At 41.6% G+C, this 19,886-nt stretch overlaps 1 protein-coding gene across 1 annotated transcript in view; it reads left to right on the plus strand.

Moving 5' to 3' along the window:
- tnfrsf21 (tumor necrosis factor receptor superfamily, member 21) overlaps positions 1–19,886 on the plus strand; it is a 44,313-nt gene that overhangs the window by 17,083 nt on the left and 7,344 nt on the right. The window contains exons 3-4 of the mRNA XM_070987743.1: positions 1,438–2,022; positions 14,319–14,584. Of these exons, the coding sequence (XP_070843844.1) occupies positions 1,438–2,022; positions 14,319–14,584 (851 nt within the window). The remainder of the gene's footprint in view (positions 1–1,437; positions 2,023–14,318; positions 14,585–19,886) is intronic.

Genomic DNA, 19,886 nt, shown 5'->3' on the forward strand with positions numbered 1-19,886 from the left:
ACACTTGTATGGAGTTCAACACTCGTGTTTGTGCGTGCAGTCTCATAAGCCACAGATCATTCTGTTACCCACAAACAATTTGCCCTTTAATTAATAAACAGCTGCTCTTTGTTCAGTCATAGCTCCTATCCGTCTATCCATTTCTTACTTAGCATCTATCTGCTGATAACTGAAGGTTGAAGGCTGAATCTCACTTCTAGTACATTAACATCAACAGGAAACTGGTAGAAACAAAGAAGAGAAAGGATCACACTGAGCTCTGTGTAATCTAAGACTGCACATAATCATAAATCAATTGCTGTGAGTATAATGCCGGTATACAGTGCATGTTGCAGTCAGTTTCCTGTTTGCTGAATTGCTTTGAGGAGTCATTTCTCTTCCAACTATAACATACAAGCTCCTTCATCTGGCATAAAAGCTACATCATATTTTAAAGGCAGTTTTAGATCCTTTGAGAACAATTTGCTTTTTACTTTTGAGCAGAGCCTGATAAACAACATCAGCTGATTTTAGCTTTTCACAAATGCACTGGAATTTTGCACATGAAAAGAACCTGAGTGGAAACAATGAAAATTTGTTCACAACTCAAAATAATTAGAAAAATATTTCACGCTCGGCTGAAATGGAAAAGTTACAATCCACTACATAATAGTAGTGGACGCAAACGTAGATTCATAGAATTTTTTCTCTTGCAGATTTTCAAGAAATTTGGTTCAAATTTGCTCATTATTTGGATGGAAACCTGACTGATGATGACCAAATGACTTTTGAGAGAATGGTGCTTTGCAGAAATATTAGGCCTTTACTGACTGACTAGGCCAGTTAACTCCTTGTACAGGCATGGGTCATCTCTCACCGTGACTACCACCCCTGTGGCAGGGTTGCCATCATGCCCTTCCTCTTCCAAGACTAGTACCTAACATAAGATCACCTCTTGGTCACAAATTATTTGTTAACCAAATTTAAGGGATCCTATACAAAATTGTTTGATTATGTTAAGTGTTTATGTTAAATGGGCTGATTGAAAATTGGTTGATATCAAATTTCGACTCTCAAATATGAGTATCAGCCTCAGAAATCCATTCTGGGTCTGGCTCCAGTTGAAGTACACTGCCCACCCAAAGATGGAGGACGTCAGCTGGAGAAGCAGATGAGTGAAAGGAGAAGGAGGATGTTGTTCCTCCTACTGTTTGTATGCCAGATTGCTTGCATGGATTAAAGTGTTAGGATTCCCTCCCATGGTGCCTTCTGTTTTCATTGTCTGGGTTAAGCAAATCTCTCAAGTGAGTGAATTTAATTCCCTCTCTCTATCTGTGTTGTCTCTCATCTCTTACTTCTGTACTCTCTTGTCTCTTTGCTCTCTTTGTTCTCTCTCATCTCTCTTCTTCTTGCTTGCTCTATCTTCATCTCCATCAATCCTTTGGTCTCTCCTCACAGACACCTACAGACAGTCAGCAGCCATTCAACTGAGGGGTAACTCAGGCGGGGAAGCCAGTCGTACAGAGGAGCGACTACTCAGCCAGCCTCACACTCCCAGCCCACCAAATCATGATCCCCCACGGACTCCACCACTCCCAGTTCACAAGCAACTGATGGACCGTGAGCCCCAGCAGGGGCTACCCAATTCTGACACTGTGCCAGGCCCCAGCAAGAGGGCAATGGAGGGTGTGGAAGGTGCAGAGATAGTCAGGGTTGGGACGGGTATTAACAAGGTAGCCGGGCAGGGGAGTGGAGGCGGTGGAGGTGGGGTCTCCAGCTACTACAGGCCCACTCGCAGGGGTTCCCCAAGGCCAAGCACCCACAATGACTTTGACATCAATGAGCACCTCCCCTGGATGATAGTGCTGCTGCTCCTGCTGGTGCTGGTGGTGATTGTGGTCTGCAGCGTGAAACGGAGCTCTCGCGTGCTGAAGAAGGGCCCCATGCAGGACCCTAGTAGCATCATGGAGAAGGCGATTCAGAAGAAACCTGCACCTCCAGCACAGGTCAAAGAGAAGTGGATCTACTACTCCAATGGACAGGGTAAGCCCGCTTTATCTGTAATTTTAACAAGAATGCCTCTCGTGAAAAATTGGACAAAACTGCTTTGCCACACAAATGGATGGCAGATTACAAGAAAAACCAACATAAAGAGCTTCAGTGCTTCTTGGCACATATTCTCTCTAGAAGTCTTTGGAGCATGAACAATGTTATTCCAAAATATTTTCTTTCATTTCTTGTTTTGGTGATGATGCTTCAAAATATCTATTATGTCTGTTCAATTGGGTTGGAATGTGTTGAGTCTAGCAATTAAGTTGTAAAACAAAACTGATGGGGGTAACAAGTCTACTATTCTGCTCAGCTGTTTGCAAGACTATGATATGCCCTCAGAAAATATGTCTTATCACGGCTCTGCAGTGTTGGTTTTGGAATCTCAGGACAGGTAACTGCTTCTGAGCCGTGTAGAACCATCTGTTGATGTGGGTATCTCACCAACAGTAATGAATTCTGCTCCACAGCACATGGTGTGGAAGGCAGGGATTCATAAAGCAGGGATGTGGCCCTGTTGTAATACCACACTGTTGTCACTATCCACATCCCACACACACCCACATACGCACACATACGCACGCGGGCACACACACACACACACACACACACACACACACACACACACACACACACACACACACACACACACACACACACTGCTTTTCTGCTCTCAGTTCTTCAGTTTCATCTTGGTGTCTCCTTCCTGTCCTCATCTCCCTTATGTTCTCTCCTTACTCCCAGTTGCTTTCCTCTTCCTTTGTCTCTTCTCTCTCCTTTTATTTCCTTCATTTCCTCTTCCTCAGTCTTTGTGTCTTCTTTTCTTATTTCATTCACTGTAGCTTTCTTAGCATTTTCTTATCTTACTTATCTCCTTTGGAGGCCTCCTCATTTATTTGCCTTGCTTTTGCTTCAGTTTTAGCTATCTCGACCCCATTTTTTAGTGCTCTCTGCCTCATTTTATTTCGTCTGCCTGATACTTGCTGTTTAAATTCTGGATTTCACATCTCTATTACTGGTTACCCTCCACACTCCTCTTTAGCTCCCAGCTATTGGCAGTGTGGCTATCAACAGGTCGAGTACATTTTGCCCCATAGTTGAGCTCTTGATTTCACACTGAAAGAGACCCAAACCCAGGGGATACCTCCTGCTTGAGGCACTCCACTATCCACTTTGAAACTCTGTATGTGTGTGTGTGCTATGATAAAGCTGAGCCACCCGCTACCCTCTCTCTGCTCCCTCTGCGCCAGACCACAGAGAACTGGAATAATCTGGTTTCAGCTGCATCAGGGTTGTTGTTTGGCAAGGCACATTAGTGGGTCAATCGGGTCTCTTACAGGGCGACAAAGACATATATAGATAGAGGGAAATGAAGAGAGAGAGGGAGATGGCGCAGGAATTGTTTCTACGTGGGGGGTGGAGGTTGCGAGTTGGACAGGGGGAAATGTAGTATTGTACAGTTACTGGCTAACCACACAGGGGCTTCCCTGCTGTTACTGAGCCGCAGTTAGTCAAGAAACTGAAGTTGGCTGACAAAGACAGGGATGGAGATTGTAAGAGAGACAAGGAAATAACACTGGCATCAAAAAAATGTAAGGGCAGGTTTTCACCAAGTCATAGATTGCATGTAGTTACACATAAAATCTGATTGCCACTGTCCGGACCAGACATTCATCCTCACGTGGTTAATGTAAAATGCTCACAGTTTGCTTTTTTATTTCACAAAACAAAAAAATCATGGCTTAAAATAAGTATGTTACTGTATGTGATGTAACTTAAGTGTTTTATTTAAGTCAAAATAGGTCTGTTCCACACATGGCACTACCAGTGGCCTCCTTAGGTGAGGTTAAGATGGTTATGATTAGGCAAAGATCTCGGTCATCATTAAAAGAAACCACTGTTGGCTTTTGGTAGAAATAGTAGCAGTTTTCAGTGTCCAGTGGTACAGAATCTCATCAGTTTATTAATTTGGTTTTGACAGTACTGTGGCTGAACATGTTTAGTCTTTAAGCACTGAGAAAGAGCTAAAGCTGTTGCACTGATGATGTGCTGCTTTTGTTAAGCAGATGGTGTAGTCAAAGTGTAACACTTTATACGCACAGCCATCCTCCCTCAGAGGTTTTGTGGCACAGCCAGGCACCGTTACTGCTGTCTCTACCTCAAAGAAAAAACTGTTCGCACGACCACAGCCAACCACTTGTCAAGACCATGGAAACATAGCTGTAAGTATTTGAAACACAGCATTTTTTTTTATTATTTTGTGGACATTTAATACTTCAGGCTGCCTGTATGGGTAAATATTGAAAACATGCTGAGATGAAACCCAGATCTGTGTGACGATCAGTGATGAAGCCTTTAAAGCTTTAAAACTTTAAACTGACCTTTTTACATTTCTGTGTGTGTGTGTGCGCGCGCGCTTGTGTGTCTATTGTGTGCATGTGTGTTCTCTTGATTGGATGAGCAATCTTGCACCCATGTGCATGTATTTACGTGGAGATGTATGTATGCACATGCAACCCAAATAGCCATTTTACACCACTATTTACTCTCTGGAACATAAAACAGAACAGCTTCTTAATCCTTCCAAGGTGCGTGGCTGGCTCCCCTTGAAGGTTGTAATGCCCCTTTACTAGAGCAGTTAAAACACACTGGCAATAAAGGAAAAAAGAGAAGGGAAACGTCAAAGCACAGATCACACACATACAGTACTTGGCATTTGCACAGAGCCGGTCAGGAAGTAGTGAAAACTGCTACTCCACCACAGCAGGGCTGAATGGGGCTTTCCAGGGCCATGGGCCAGATGTTTATTGCATAGGATCTGAAAACTGTATTTGTTTATCTGAAACAAGGGTGCAGCAGTCAAATTAAATAAAAGGGAATCACAAAAATGCTGTATAAAGGTCAGCTTGCGGCTACATTAAGCGGACCATGCTGCTGTTATCACCGTTGGCCTAAATGTTTGTCCTCAGCACAGACGACCATGCCACTTTGTCACTTATAGTGTTATGTATGTATTATGTTGCTTTTTGCTACTCTACAGTCAAAGAGAACAGTAAATGCACCAGTAAGCTTCCAACAAATGCTTGTCAGATTGTCTAACAGTGTTTGAATCAAATTTAATCAAATTTAGTAACTTACTGAAACAATCCAGTGACCATGCCCACTTCACACAGTGATTGCTCAGGTCAGCAGAGATGGAACAGCAGGTGGGGTGTCACCTTCTGTTTCAAGCTCTCTTTTTTTGGTTTTCACCACAACTACTTTGTCACTTTGTGTTTGTACAGTATGGTGCCTTCAAGGAGAGACAGTCAGAGAGTGTGCTCCCTTATCTCCAACTCCAAAGACACACAAAAACATAGAATTGTTGTAGAGAGACTGAGAAGACATTAAGATGCAGCCCAGAGGAGGCTATGACCACAAGCTTTTTGCTCTGCCTTCAAATGTGGTTGTTAGAAACAGATATAAATAGATTTGATTGAAGCATACTGTAGCCTTAATGGACCATGCTGGTGGTTTTTCATGTTTTAGCCTGTTAACTATACTGCATAATCGTGACTAAGTGGGGTTTCAGACCGAAAACAGTCTTGTGTTAAAACAGCTCAGAGGGTTGCACTGGTGGGAGCATGTCATTTAATGTACCAGGGACATAAAATATGATCCAGGAAGTCCTGTTTGAGTCACATATCCATGAGTTTTAAGCGTTATCAGATGCCAAAACACCAAGTTATCATGGTGGCAACAATTTTAGCCTTCATCACAATGATTACAATGTAAACAGTAGAAATACATTATGATGATGTTACAAAGTAAACACGTGCATGTATTCAATCGGCCAACACAGCGCCTTGCTTTGAGCTGCAGCAAAACTCCTTGTACAGGCGTGGGTCTTAAGAAAGGTCAAGCACATTTTCTCTTAATAATTTTGAGACAATAATCTATGCTTTTATTTCATCTTGCCTCTAAAAAATTGTGCCATATTACTCTTATTTTAACATCATCGCAGTACTTACCAGTAAATTTTACAACTGGCTACAACAGCCCCACCATTGAATGTTTTAAACCTATCAATCAATGAACAGCCACAATCTTTAGTTATAGATGTAAAACATTATAAAACAAAGAAAAATGCAACAAACTAAGGATGACCTTTGAAATGAAATGAAACTGTATCTTTTTTTTTTTTTTTTTTAAGTTTTAAAATGTCTCCAAATTGATTTTAACTCCTCAGGAAATGAATAAAACCATTGGTTCAGTCCAAAACCTCATGGTATACTTTGGAAAATAATCAGCAGTAATGTGTATGCAGTTTGTAGTTATTGGTCATAAACATGGAAAAACAGCATAATGGTCCTTTAAGAGAACATCAGCTAGAAGCAGGTTGTGCCTGGTGTGGTCACCAGCCATATTATTTACAACATACATTTCCAAAGTAAGATGCAGATTGTAGAGGAAAACATGAAGGAAAACAACATTCTACCTGCCCACCATCCTCCCTCGTTAAGCATCTACACTGTTAATGATGCCAAGTTCCACATCCAAGCCCAGCGGGGAGCCACGTGTTAGAATATACTGCGGCGTGCAGTACCAGGGTGGGCCGAGGTAGCCTGCTCTCAGTTCAACCTGGGTTTGATTGTGAAGAGCAGGGCTTGGGGGTGGGGGGGTGGGTTGGGGGGGTTGTTGCCTCTTTGGAGGTACTATACAACGCCTGTTGTGCTCTCACAAAGCCACACACACATTTCATCAGTTTAACGTTGTGTGTTCCCAAATTGGAATGAATGTGAGAGGACTATGTGATGTGATTAATGGAATGGTATTTTTAAAGATGCTGATGCACACAGCACCCTGCTTCACATCATGTTACACACAATAACAGGGTGAGAATACTTGCTGGATCCATTGTTTTTTCTTCACTGTAAAAGTTCTCATTTCAGTGTTTGATTTGAACAAAACCTCATTATTGCTTAAATCAGAATAACCAGTGTTTCATCTGTGTTCCTGACAAATCTTACACTCAACACTTATGCTACCAGCCAGAATGCAGTGTCATTGTCATTGTGGTCAGGTTTAAAAAGTTGCTGAACTGATCCAAAATCCTGAACTGAATTGTTTGAAGCTGCTCAATTTGTTCAAAAAACCTTCTGCAAAGGTCACATATAGCTTAAGTTTAGCAGCTGCCTAGCTCCCTAAAAACAATGAATTGGGTCACTGCCCCAACTAAAGGAGTTTGTGGGGTCTTTCTCATGAGGGAGGGCAAGATGGAACAAGAGATTGACTGAAGGATTGTTGCAGCATCAACAATAATACTGACACTGTTACCAAACTGTTGTGGTGATGAGGGAGCAATATACCATATGACCATGTGGTCATGAGCAACCACTTGAAGTGCTTGTGGAATCTGAGTAGGCCTCTGAGATGCCTTCCTTTAGAGGATTTTTGGGTATATCAAAATGGAAGGTCATGTAAGGGTAGACCCAGAACAACTGGAGGGATTGCATGTCCCATCTGGAAATGCCTCTGTATCCTCTTGGAAGAGCTGGAGGACATGGCCCAGCTATTTGACTTTGTCTTCTCCCACTGTGATGTGGAAGGAAATGGGTGGATGAATGCCCGTTCAACCAAAACCAACCAAAGCTGTCTTGTGGAAATAAACAAATTAATAAAAAGTAAAGCAGCTGGGGATCAGCTGTCTCCTACATCAGCTGGTGTTGTTGAGAAAGTGAGGAGCATTTTTCCTGGTGAAGGTGAATGAGAAGGGGAGGTTTATAAGTTTTGGGGTAATGACCAAAAGCATGAGACTCGGATACAAGTGATTGAAGGGGGATTCCCTCCGTGGGTAGCTGAATGCTGCTCTGTTCAGTTGAAATGAGTCACTTGAGCTAGTTTGGACTTTTCATTAGGGTGCTTGCTACATACCTCCTTGGGGAGGCATGTCCCAGTGGCAGGACCCAGGCTGTGGCTAAGGAGGCCTGGCATATCTTGTTTAGTCTGCTGCCATTGTGTCCTAAACCTGGTTCCTGATAAAACCAAAGTTGCCTGTTGTTGATAACACAGGAGGTCTACTAGAGCAGTTGGCGCTCAAGTGTCTCAGACTTTAACTGTAGTTGCTGATAAAGAAAGGAACATTTTTCCTTGTAGCATGTGTAATCCAAACTGACATGCAGTGCCTGCTTATTCTGCTTTGCTCTTAGGTTGTGAACAGCAGTTAACTGGCAGTAATTAAAAGGGAAGAGGAGAGGTGAATGTGATACTGCTTACTGAGGAGAAATGCATTCTTGTTGGGATGCTACAGATCAGTGACCTGAGGTTAACAGATGGGCTGTTGCTGATAAGCCAAACAGGGAGTTCAGTGTTGTAGTTAGAGGTGGGCTTGAGGGTTTTCCCTGGTTGGTTTTGGAAAACTGTGGAGAAAGGGCATCAGCAGTGTGTCACAAGTGTGTGTTTGCTTTATCATCAGGCAAACATAAAAAAACATGATAAAGGTTTTTCTTCAGTTGATCCATCATGTAATGCTGTCATTGCAATTGAGATAGATTCATGAATAGTGCACACGTATATGGGTATTTTTTAAAACAAGGTGTTTCCTTATTCATTCTAATTTTATTTTTTTTTTATCCATATGAATTGATGAATTGATTGCAAACAGTTTCTGAGTTTTACTTTGGTCCACATTGAAATATTGTGCAAAACCAATGACATTCCCATAGCTGTACTTTGTGTTTACTGCTAAATGCAGTGTCAGTGTTGGATGGTAATGTGCAAAACTAAGATGGCAACAATAGTTGCTGCTAAATATTAGAATAGTAACATTTTCAACCCTAGCATTGTTAGCTTAATGGAGCCGCTAGAATGGTTGCAGACGTGGTCTTATTTCTTGATAAATGCCTTAAAAGTAAAAAATGATTATCAAAGTTGTACTTTTGTTGAACGAAGCCTTAATTGTACATATCAAAGAAACAGAGTGATTCAGCATATTGAAAACCAGTTCACACAAGCACATCAGACTCTGAATGACTGTTGATGTCGATAGCTGTGCTGCTTCTCTACGGAGTGCTTACATCCCTTTCTTATTGTTTTCAATAGGAAGAACTTGCTGATTACAATGTTTAGCACCCTGAGCTCAGACCACCAGAAGCTGTTGATAGTTACTTTGCAACAGGACAAGCCAAGAAAACTGCTTCCTTCTGTTTGGGGCTCTCTTTAGTTTTACTGTGCTGATGGAAAATATAAAGCAATTAGCAAATGGTAAATGGACTGCATTTATATAGCGCTTTACAACACATACCACATTCACCCATTCACACACACACACACTACCAAATAAATGCGTCATCTTCAGCTCATCATGGGGCTAGGACAGGAAATAGCACTTTTGTGTTCCTTTCCAACACAACAAATGGTAACAAAAACAGTGTCTCATTATGTGCTGTAATATATGCAGAAATGACAGTTGCCTCTAGTGATGCACCAATTTATTTATTTTTCAGTTTTTCACAGTTTGTCCCTTCTGGGGAGCTGTATCGTGCCTTGTATGACAGTTTGACAAAACATGTCTGTTTGAATAAATGCCAGCAACTAACAGCAAATAGCTGCTGTTTGGCGTTCCAGTTTTTTATGGCTCAGAGAGCTTACAAGTCTGCACGTTTTACAGGACAAGTGCACACACTCTAATACACACAAATAGGCACAGTTCATCCTACTACTTCCCCATGCAATCACATAAACACATCCGCTGGCTGACATAGTGAATCATCACGAGACTTATATAGGTCATTTAAATGTGGTCAGCTAGCAGTGAGGCATGCAGAGCAGGGGGATTTCTCTTCTGTCGCTGTGTGTTGTGGATGAGAGTCGACAGGCCCTCGACTTAGAGGGCCTGCACGCGAGGTCCTCTGGGTCCCGGAGGGATTCACTCGAGTATATTAATCTTGAGCACACGTAGGTTATTGTGTGTGTATGTGTTTGTGTACATGTAAGTGTTCTTTACCTTTGAGTTTTAATCCATTTTGGGTGGGGATGCTTTGCAGAATGAGGTCAAATTAAGGTGTTTTTCACCTCTGCAGAGGGTTATCTTGGGATTAGTTCAACTCTGGTTTTGGGTTATTTAGTTTTAGGGTAATAGTTGATGGGAAGGTCAATTTAGGTTTACCACTTGTGTCAAAGGTTTTACAATAAGAATTAGGTTTAGGTAAGGCTGAGGTTAACCCACCACTACATAGTGAGGTATCATGTGAGGGTTTGTAAGAGGAGAGTGTGAAGGGTAGTGTGTTGCTGCATTCATGAAATGTGTGTGACATGTCAGGGTTTCTGTGTAAGCATGTGTGCAGACTTCACATGTTTATTTATACTTGCCTCTCAGCTTGTGTGTGCTTGCATGTCTCTCTGTGTGTACATTTGTACACGTGAGTGTGCCTGAGTGTGTGTGTCGAGCCATGAATTACTACCAGTGGCTTACATCCATTTAATCTCTCTCTCTCATCCTAGATTTATGCACTTAGCATGTTTGCTACACTAAGCATTAATCGGGGATCAACATGATGCTTATCAAAAGTGATGGAATTAATTCTGTATTGATGCTCTGGAAGTGTAATGGCAGTTCAGTGGGCCACAGAAAGCTTCAGTGGGTAAAATATGGTTTCATGAATTTGCAGAATGGGAAAAAGCATAATGAACACTGGTGAAATGAATATGACAATGTTGATATGAATATTTTGCATATCAATCACTAATCATCATTAAGCGTCATGTGTGACTCAGTGGAGGACATGGCATCAAGCAAAAGTTGGATAATGCATATGAGAGCGCACGTGCATCGCCTTTTCTGTGACACACAAAGCAACTGAGTTTTTATATTTTTGCTCGACAAACAGATGAGTCAGCGTTTATATTTCCAGCCAAGTCATTGTCAAATCACATAACAGTCAGGGAGGAAGTGGAGCAGAGAGTGTGTGAACAGGCAGCAGAACGTCTGAGGGGGAGAGCTGCTCATGAAGAATCAGTATTCATGGCTGGAGAGAAACGGCAAGCATTGATGTGTGTGTGTGTGTGTGTGTGTGTGTGTGTGTGTGTGTGTGTGTGTGTGTGTGTGTGTGTGTGTGTGTGTGTGTGTGTGTGCGTGACCAAAGAGATTGAACAGTACAAGGTGAGACCATTTGAGACACAGATACAGTTAAAATCAGAGAAAATAAATTTCTGAAAATCATCACATACTAAAAATTTTACAAAGCATCCTAGCTTAAATGCACTGAATTTACATGGCTCCAGTGACAAGATGCAGCTGTGACTGCCTGCACAGCTGTGGCTACTTGACTAGACAAAACCAATCCAGGTCATGTGTGCTCCTTTAAAAACCACAGCTGTTTCTACGTTTATAAAGGCGCCTTAGAGGCCACTTTCTGTCCATGTTGTTATAAAAGTGCTGGCAGTTAAAGGGCAAGCAGAACAGGGTGGACGTATGCTAACAGGTTGCAAAACTCAAGGTTAATGTTTGTAAGTCAGAAGAAATACATCCATAACAGACTACATGTGGATGTGAGTAACTTAACCCAAAAACTACAGACTAAAAGTGCACCAGATGCCTGCTGCAGTGAGGGTGAGTTCACACTCTTGGGGCAAATGAAAAAGACAGGTGGCACTGATTACCTGTGCTTAGGCTCTGTTTACCTGATTAAATCCAGATGCAATTTACTTATGACTTTCATTTATAATTTGCCACATTCTGTATATCTGTGACTTTTAGCCAGATCACAAATGTGATTGCAATCCATCAAATGTAAATCAGTGTCAGGATAACACTGTAAAAATGTAGATATTGAGAAAAGTCAAAAAATAACTCAGCCAGGTGCAAAGGACCAGCTAGTTGTGTCAACTAGCACAGAGCACAAGTTAAAGTAACTTTCTAACTTTGTAATCACTGAGTGACTGGTTTAATTGCCACAACTAAAAAGCCAAGCAATAAAATTAGCTGTCACAGTATAGAAGGTGGCAGTAATGTGATTTGGTAACTGTCCAAAAGAATAATTTATGCATTTAAGCAGCTGAGTTCCAGCTATAACAGCGCAGCTACCTTTAGCTAACACCTTTTCATAAACCAGCAGAAACAAAGGTTTTCCTTGCGTACCCTGGCTCACACTCATGCTGCTCCTTCTCCCATCCTTATCAACTCTCAAGCACACATTTCATGCAGTGTTTGCACTGATCAGCAATCAGATAAATGCTACAACAATATGTGTTGAAATCCTTGGAGCTGCTTTCTTCCTGTTGCTTTATATGTGACAGGACTGACTAATGTCAGTGTAATTTCTGTGCCACTTCACCTGCCATTATCCCAGGGCACAGACCCTGAGTAAGTAGGGGGTGGTTAAATAAGTGACTATTTTCACAGACCTCTTAGAGATGTACTTACACCTGGAATGAGTAAAGATAACTCAAGAGTCTCGGAGAGATGGATGCAATCAGATTTTAGTCTGTTTCTAATGGTTCTTGGTTACATTTACAATCAGCTTTTTGATAGCGGATGGTTATCTGACCTGCCCAAAACACATTAAGTGGCTAAGTGTACATGGGGTATACTTCCTATAAATATGGACCTTGCTCCATGTAACTCCATGTAGATTTATGAGAATATCTAAATCGATATGTATTGTCCACTGATAGTCAGCAGTTCCTCATAAAAAGACCATCAAAGCTAAAAGCATTCGTCTCTGGTATTTCTTATACTTAGGTGGAATGAGAACCAGAGAACAAGTGTAGACAGGTCTATCAGTCCATCATGTTTAAAGTATTTGTTTTCACTGCTCCCTGGTCCTTGACTTCCTGCACTGGTTACACATCAAAACACTTGTGAGTCCATGTGACTTCTGTTTACAAGTCCTGGTTTCCTGTGAAAGACAGTGGTGTGAACAAAATGTAAGCAAAAAAAGAAACATACTGATAAATCATGTAGCACTGGGAATGTTCAGCTCTTCCACCGTGTGTGTGAATTCAGTTTTAGGGTGGACTGTTGCTTGAGTGATTTACTAGAGGATAAATCTCCAAACACTCTCCACTGACATCGATCAGAACAAGATCCAGCTTGACGTGTTTGGTGTAATCGCAAAAGCTTTTGAGAATCAGGTCCTGTAGTGGCTCAACAGCTGCCAGTTTTCAAGATGAATGAGTTTGTGCATTCCACCACTTCCAACCACACAGCAGGTGTGTGTCTACATACTTAAAGAAGAGAATGCCCCAGCCGATCCTGGGAGATCCAAGACTGATGGCATGACATGCTGCCTCTTGCTTCAACCCAAGTAGTGTATGTGCTATCCTGAGCATGTGTGTGGAAAGTTGAGGTGTCGGGTAAGAGGTGGATCTGTTGCCATGTGTGGATTCTTTGGGCTCCTTGAGTGCCACTGACCTCATGACTTAGTTGGATAACCCGATAGGTAAAGCATCATGTCACACAAGTGGTGCAGCAGAGCTTTATGCCTGGAAGGGTCCTGAGATTTCAATCATCCAGATAATTCAGTTCAGTGAATGTGCAATTTGTTGCCATTACAATTATAAACAAACAAGTCTCTTAACAATTACCAGTCTGCATTAAATGCAAAGTGCAACTTCATGGTAGCACTAGGGGAAGAGTCAGTCACCAAAGTCACCCTCTGGGCAACAGTGGATATATGTACCAAGTTCGATGGCAGTCCATCCAGTAGGTCTGTTCCAGTCCTCTGACTGACAAAATTAGCGCAGCAGAGGCTAAGATATCTTGACTTTTAGTCTCCAGTGTGGGTCAAGCTCCAGCATCACCAAGATATAACTCCATGGATTCTTTGAGTCTTTTGACACTGACCTGGCTAGTGAAGGTCTATGTGTTTCAACCACGGCACGAGTTTAAAAAACAGCAGGACTATCAATGCATCAGTGTCTTTAATTTTGAGATTGAGGTTACGGCTATATTCATCATAGTAAACAAACCAACAAGATGATGACAGAAGATGCGTATGGTGAAAGAACATAATTCTGGACACACTCTCTTACACACATCATATAGATGTTCAGTGGAATTGAAAAAGAGAACAATGGTGTATTGTGTAGAGCATGAGGGCTCCATTAGTTGGAGGTAATTTGTTTGCTGCTGCTTTCAGTTACCACAGCTTAAAGCGACTGGCCTACATTCTCCAAATAAGAGGAAACCATCATCATCTGAGTCCCATTTTCTTTCCTTTGTAATATTGAATGGGTGATTAGTGGTTAAGCCCTCTTCTTTCACCTTTTAGCTTGGATTCTCTAACTTTTCTTTCTCTTCCACCTCTCAGGGGTGGATATTCTGAAGCTGGTGGCAGCTCAGGTGGGCACCCAGTGGATAGATATCTATCAGTCCCTGGCCAACGCCACTGAGAGGGAGGTGGCCGCCTTCTCCAATGGGTACTCGTCAGACCACGAGCGGGCGTACGCTGCGCTGCAGCACTGGACCATCCGGGACAGTGACGCCAACCTGGCCAAGCTGATCAACGCCCTGCACCGACAGCGCCGCATCGACGTGGTGGAGAAGATCCGCTGTGTCATGGAGGACAACCCACAGGTAGGCTGGATGGACGTGTGGGCAAGACCTACTGTTTGCACTGTTTAGAACCAGATCATCTGTTTATCATGCTTATTCGTGATGCATGAAAATAGCTTTGACCTTTCCTCTCTTCACATCCATCTTCAGCTCTGTCAACATCACTGGCACAAGCTGTAGTACACACTGTTCTTTGCATTTCTCTCCCACTGAAATCTAATCTGTGAGGAAAGCAGTCTGGTGGCAGGAGCCAATCCCTGTGGTTTAGCAGCATTCCTCACATTAAAGCAACAGTTCACTTTGGAAGAGTGATTTGATGTTTTAAACAGTTCTTACACTCACTGATGCAACCTCTCTGAACCACACAGTTTTGGAAAATGCTTATTGGAATGAGTGCATAGGCGAGGGAGGAATTAGTGTGACTGGATCAGATTCGTGTCTGTTTGAGCCCAGACTAATAGGTACTGTGACATCACAACTCAGGCAGGGGCCAATGTGGGCCGCAGAATGCAGACTTCAAACACTAGATGGCAGCACAATGGGATATTTTACCTGTTTAATCTATTTATTAGTCTGTTGATTTAGATGTAATTAAACTGAACCAAGTTTTTTTTTTAGATATATAGAAGTACTAGTGAGATATAACATACTCTATCACAGTGTATGTAACATATTGCGGATATTTATTGTGATCACATCGATGTAGAAATATCCAGTGATATCACAGAACAGCCCTGATTTGAGACTGATTTGTTGTTTTGTTTCCCTTCATTCACTCATTCACTCATTCATTCATTCATTCATTCATTCATTCATTCATTCATTCATTCATGACATTATGTTCCTGTTCCTGTCCCCACACTTGTTACTATATATCTGCTGCTATTTTTCATGAAGCTAGGTGGCTCGCTTGCTACATTGGTCTGCAATTAAGCTAACATAAAGCAGCTCACTGATTTGCAATATACAGCCTAAAATATTGTGTGTTCAGAAGGTGCGCGGTTGCATACAAAGTAAAAGAAAGACACAACTTAATGCAAATTATCCTGAGCTGGCGTAAACTGATACAATAATGTGGCAATAGATTGGCTGTTTGGGGTGAATCAATGTAAGCTGTCAAGCATTCAAATAGGCACGAATGATACCAGGTGAATATTTGCCTCACTTTCTAACACACCTTTACAATGATATCTGCTACATTGCACTGCATTCAAACATGTTAACAGCTAAAATGTAGAGCTGCTCTAAATTTTTGCCATTGCAATTGTAAACAAAGTGCTAAGTTACTACTAAGTTAGTACTGCATGATCACTACTAACAAACTGAAATATAACTTCCAGCTTTGCTAGTCAGTGCTCTTCACACACAAACAGAAAGCCACAAACACAGGGGACACAGCGGACACACAGTATCATTCATCGCCATTTACTTTCCTCCTTCTTATTCTCTTTTAACTTTCCAGTGATGAATATCAAATGAGTGCCCTTGACTGGACTCTCCAAGGTCAGCGGCGCTGCACAGTTACAGCCCTGTTCTAAAGACACACAGGTCATTTGAGCTCAGTGTCTGAACTCTTTAGTCATCAGTTGTACAGTCATTTGGCCTTTTTTCACATCTTAATAATGAACAGATCATCTGTGGAAATAGTTCTTTATCTTACTGGACTGATGGATAAGATAGCAGTAGTTTGTGGAGGGGGAGGCATGGTAATTCTGGAGAATTTGGTGATTAAAGGAACCACAGGAAGTGGTAGCAGCATAGCTGAAACCATTCAAGGATGGGATTTATCCTTAATTAACCTGATATAAGATGGATACACTGTGGCCAAAAGTAAGGTTTGGGGTTGTTTTTCAAGGTTTATGTTTGCCCACTTGTGGAATGACACATGGCGCTATTACACATGGATGTACTGCAGGAATGTCCACCTATGATGTTCTCTATGTGTGTGTTCTTATTGTGTTAAGGGGCGATTTGTAGTTGTATTTATAGATAGGAGTGGGTTTCATTAAGATTTTATCCTGCACCTCACTGAATGACTTAACATATGCACTTAGTTGCTTCAAAAACTGGTAACACAGATTTAAGCTTACCTCAGCTATAGTTACAGACAAGAAGGCAAAACAGGAGGGAGTGAAAAAGAAGAAAAAAAAGAGAATGGAAATTTAAAAAGGTCAGCTTCAGTGGATGTCCTGCGTGTTCTGACTCATTTCACAGCAGGTCAATGTGACTCGCTGATGGGAAGCATGTCAATGGGTCTGTTACATAACAGCAAGGTATGACATTGACGTTAAGAACACACATCCACTGTATCAACGTATTCCCGTCGGAACAACTGAGTGTCAGCTGTCTCATGGATGTTTCTATTTTTATCTCTGCTGCTGCATGAGAGTTGAAAGCAGACAGAGTGATGGGTGTGATTCCCTTTCTCTCCACTATCATTTCTGTTCCTCCTAACTGTGAGCTAAGATGCAGACAGATCACGGATCTGACCATGAATAGGTGCAATCACCACAATGATACCGATCTGATCAAAACGTCTACCAAGCACCAAAAGCACCACTAACATATGAATGAAATCTGTCTTATTTTCCACCTAGAATGCAACAAAATGTATTCTGAATAATTGATAGGAAGTTAAAAAATCTTATTTTCCAGCTACAAATAATATAACTCATGACATTATATTTAACTTATGTAAGTCAAGAAATGCAAGTTTTGTTTATACAGTAAATGAATGTTTAATAGAGATACTGCTGTGTCTGCTTGCTTTTCTGGCTCGGGCGTCAGCATGCACAAGTAACTGATTAAAGAGCAGCCATGCTGCTTCATTTCGATAAGTCTCCTGTGAGTGGCTAATGGATGCATGATGTCAGAGACTGCAGCAGACAGGGCTGCTGTCCTCAGAGACGAGTGAAGAAGAAAAGGAATCACTGGAGGGGAAAGATAGTGATTTTTTTTTGCTGTTCTGTCTTTTCTGTTTATCAACTGAAAGCAGAGTAAAGTATGAGTCAATCCGTGGAATGGATTGTTATTTGAATATAACAATATATATAAGTGGTGACAGTCTGTGATGGACGGTCAAACATGGGCTCAAACTGTTTTACTCTTGCTCGTCTAAAGCACAACGAACAAAAAAGAGTACCACTGCTGCACTCTGTTGATGGGATTGTTGATCATTTCCAATGACTCAACACTTACTTTGCCAAGTGCTGAGAATTCTGGCTCCAAAAAAGTAATTTCATTCTGTTTTTGAACAAGACGTGCTCAACTAATTGGAATTTGGAGATGGCCAATGACCAACAGCCGAAAGCTGTCAGCTGCTGACTTATGAGTCTATGTTGATGTGTAAGAGGAAGCACTGAGGAGGCAAACTGCCCAATCTTTATGGTAGAAATACTCCAGTCATTGTAGCGAAGCCTGTGTTGATGAGTTTCTTCTGACAGATTAAAGAACAACTTCAGTTTATTGGAATTATTGGTTTATTGCTCTTATCTTTATCATTTTGTTCAGAATTTCTGTTCATCAAGGTAGTTTGTGAGATTTGGGAAATAGCCACATGGCTAAAGAGAAGTCCAGCAGTGTAGGGAATAGGAACAGCAGTTGTGCACACACAGTTTTTCTGTGTAGTGACGCATTATTGCCAACATATCAGATGGACTCACCTTGAGTTATGTATCTGCTCATCTGACTGCTCTTGACTTATGTAAATATCAAATGTCTCAACTTCCTAAAAGTTTGAAAGAAGCCTACAAAGCATACTAGCATGTAAAAGTACTTGCATATTAGTAGAAGTACTGTAAAAGAAATTTGATTCAGATAAAAGTAAAAAAGTAGGTCAGTTGAAATGTACTCTGCATTACAGTATTAAAAGGTAGCTGTGGGCTATATGATGATAATGATAACATTATATAATGGAACAATTAAAGAAATCATCCCTCCCTCCCTGGTGAGACAGTGCCCTTATGTCCAAACCAGCAGTAAATTCCTTTTCTATAGCCAGCTCTTTGTAGCCTCTCATAAAGTGATTATTAAATATAAATTTATTACCACCTGCCTCAGTGTAGTCTAATTATTGTGAACCAAAAAAGTAAGACAATTAAACAAAATTACCAACAATAGATAAAAGAGCAATGGAGACTGTGTGAGGTGGAACATTATTATATTACTGTACATTCCTTTGTTCAGCTGACTCTTATCAAAAGCTATTTTCAATAAAGTGTATTCAGTAGTGTGGATACAACCCAACAATTGCTGTCCTGGAGTGTTTGGTTCTACCATGTCCAGGATGCAGAGTGGGCCTAAGCCATTCGCAACAGGGTAGTCAAATACCAGTGGCTCGAACTGGATTCAAGCAGCTACCTCAGTGCGGGGTGCAGAGGAGTGGTGTAGTGTGGGAAAACCTGGACAGATTGATGACCAGCTGGGTTTCTGCATTCTGGATGAGCTGCAGTGGTTGGATGATATATGTAAGCGCACCAGCCAGCAGCGAATTTCAGCAGTCTAGGTGTAAGACGATGAGAGACTGGACCAGAGCCTGCACCACCTCCTGGGTGGGGAATGGATGTTTCCTCCTCATGTTGTGGAGAATTCATCTGCAGGATTTTCACAGTGATGTTGGCAGCGAAGGATGGCCGGTCCTCCAGTGTCACATCTAAATTATTTCTGGAAGAAGAGTGTCATCTGCAAAGCTGAGGTATGACGCCAAAGTTATTGCAGTTCATCCTTAGAGGACTGTGAGTGTCTGGGCCAAACTTTGTGGCTATCCATTTAGCTTTTGGCAAGATTTTCACTGAATAAATGAAAACTGTCCTTTCTGTCAATAAAGAGAAAGACAACACAGTCTAGCGCATGAGCTGCTCAGGAGTCTGCTTTTGTTATGTGCATTATACAATTCTATGTATTTGTTTTTTTTTCATAAAAACCAGACTGTAAGAGTCTGATTTTCAGTGATTAGATTATTCACAGGAGGCACACAAAGCAAGAGACACACACTCACCTACTCTCTTTGTTTGTACTCGTCTCTCCTCTTTGACTATCTGCCTGCACAAAAAACTCCAACATACAGTAGCCATTCTCCCTTCCTGCCTCAAAGATGCACAAGCAATCGCAATTTCTTCCCTAATTGGGTGTTAATGATTCAGGTCCTATTAGACGCCTTTCAATCCCTTCCATAACAAGCCCCCTAAGATAATAAAATGAAACCACATCCAGTGCTTTCTGGAGAAAAGGACAAAAATTTCCCAGAAACAGCATTGATTCATTTAAAGGTAATTCAGAGAGATTAGCTGCAAATGTTCGTGAGTGCGTTTGACATTACGTATTC

This window comes from Chaetodon trifascialis, chromosome 19, assembly GCF_039877785.1.
Source record: "Chaetodon trifascialis isolate fChaTrf1 chromosome 19, fChaTrf1.hap1, whole genome shotgun sequence".
NCBI lineage: Eukaryota > Metazoa > Chordata > Actinopteri > Chaetodontiformes > Chaetodontidae > Chaetodon > Chaetodon trifascialis.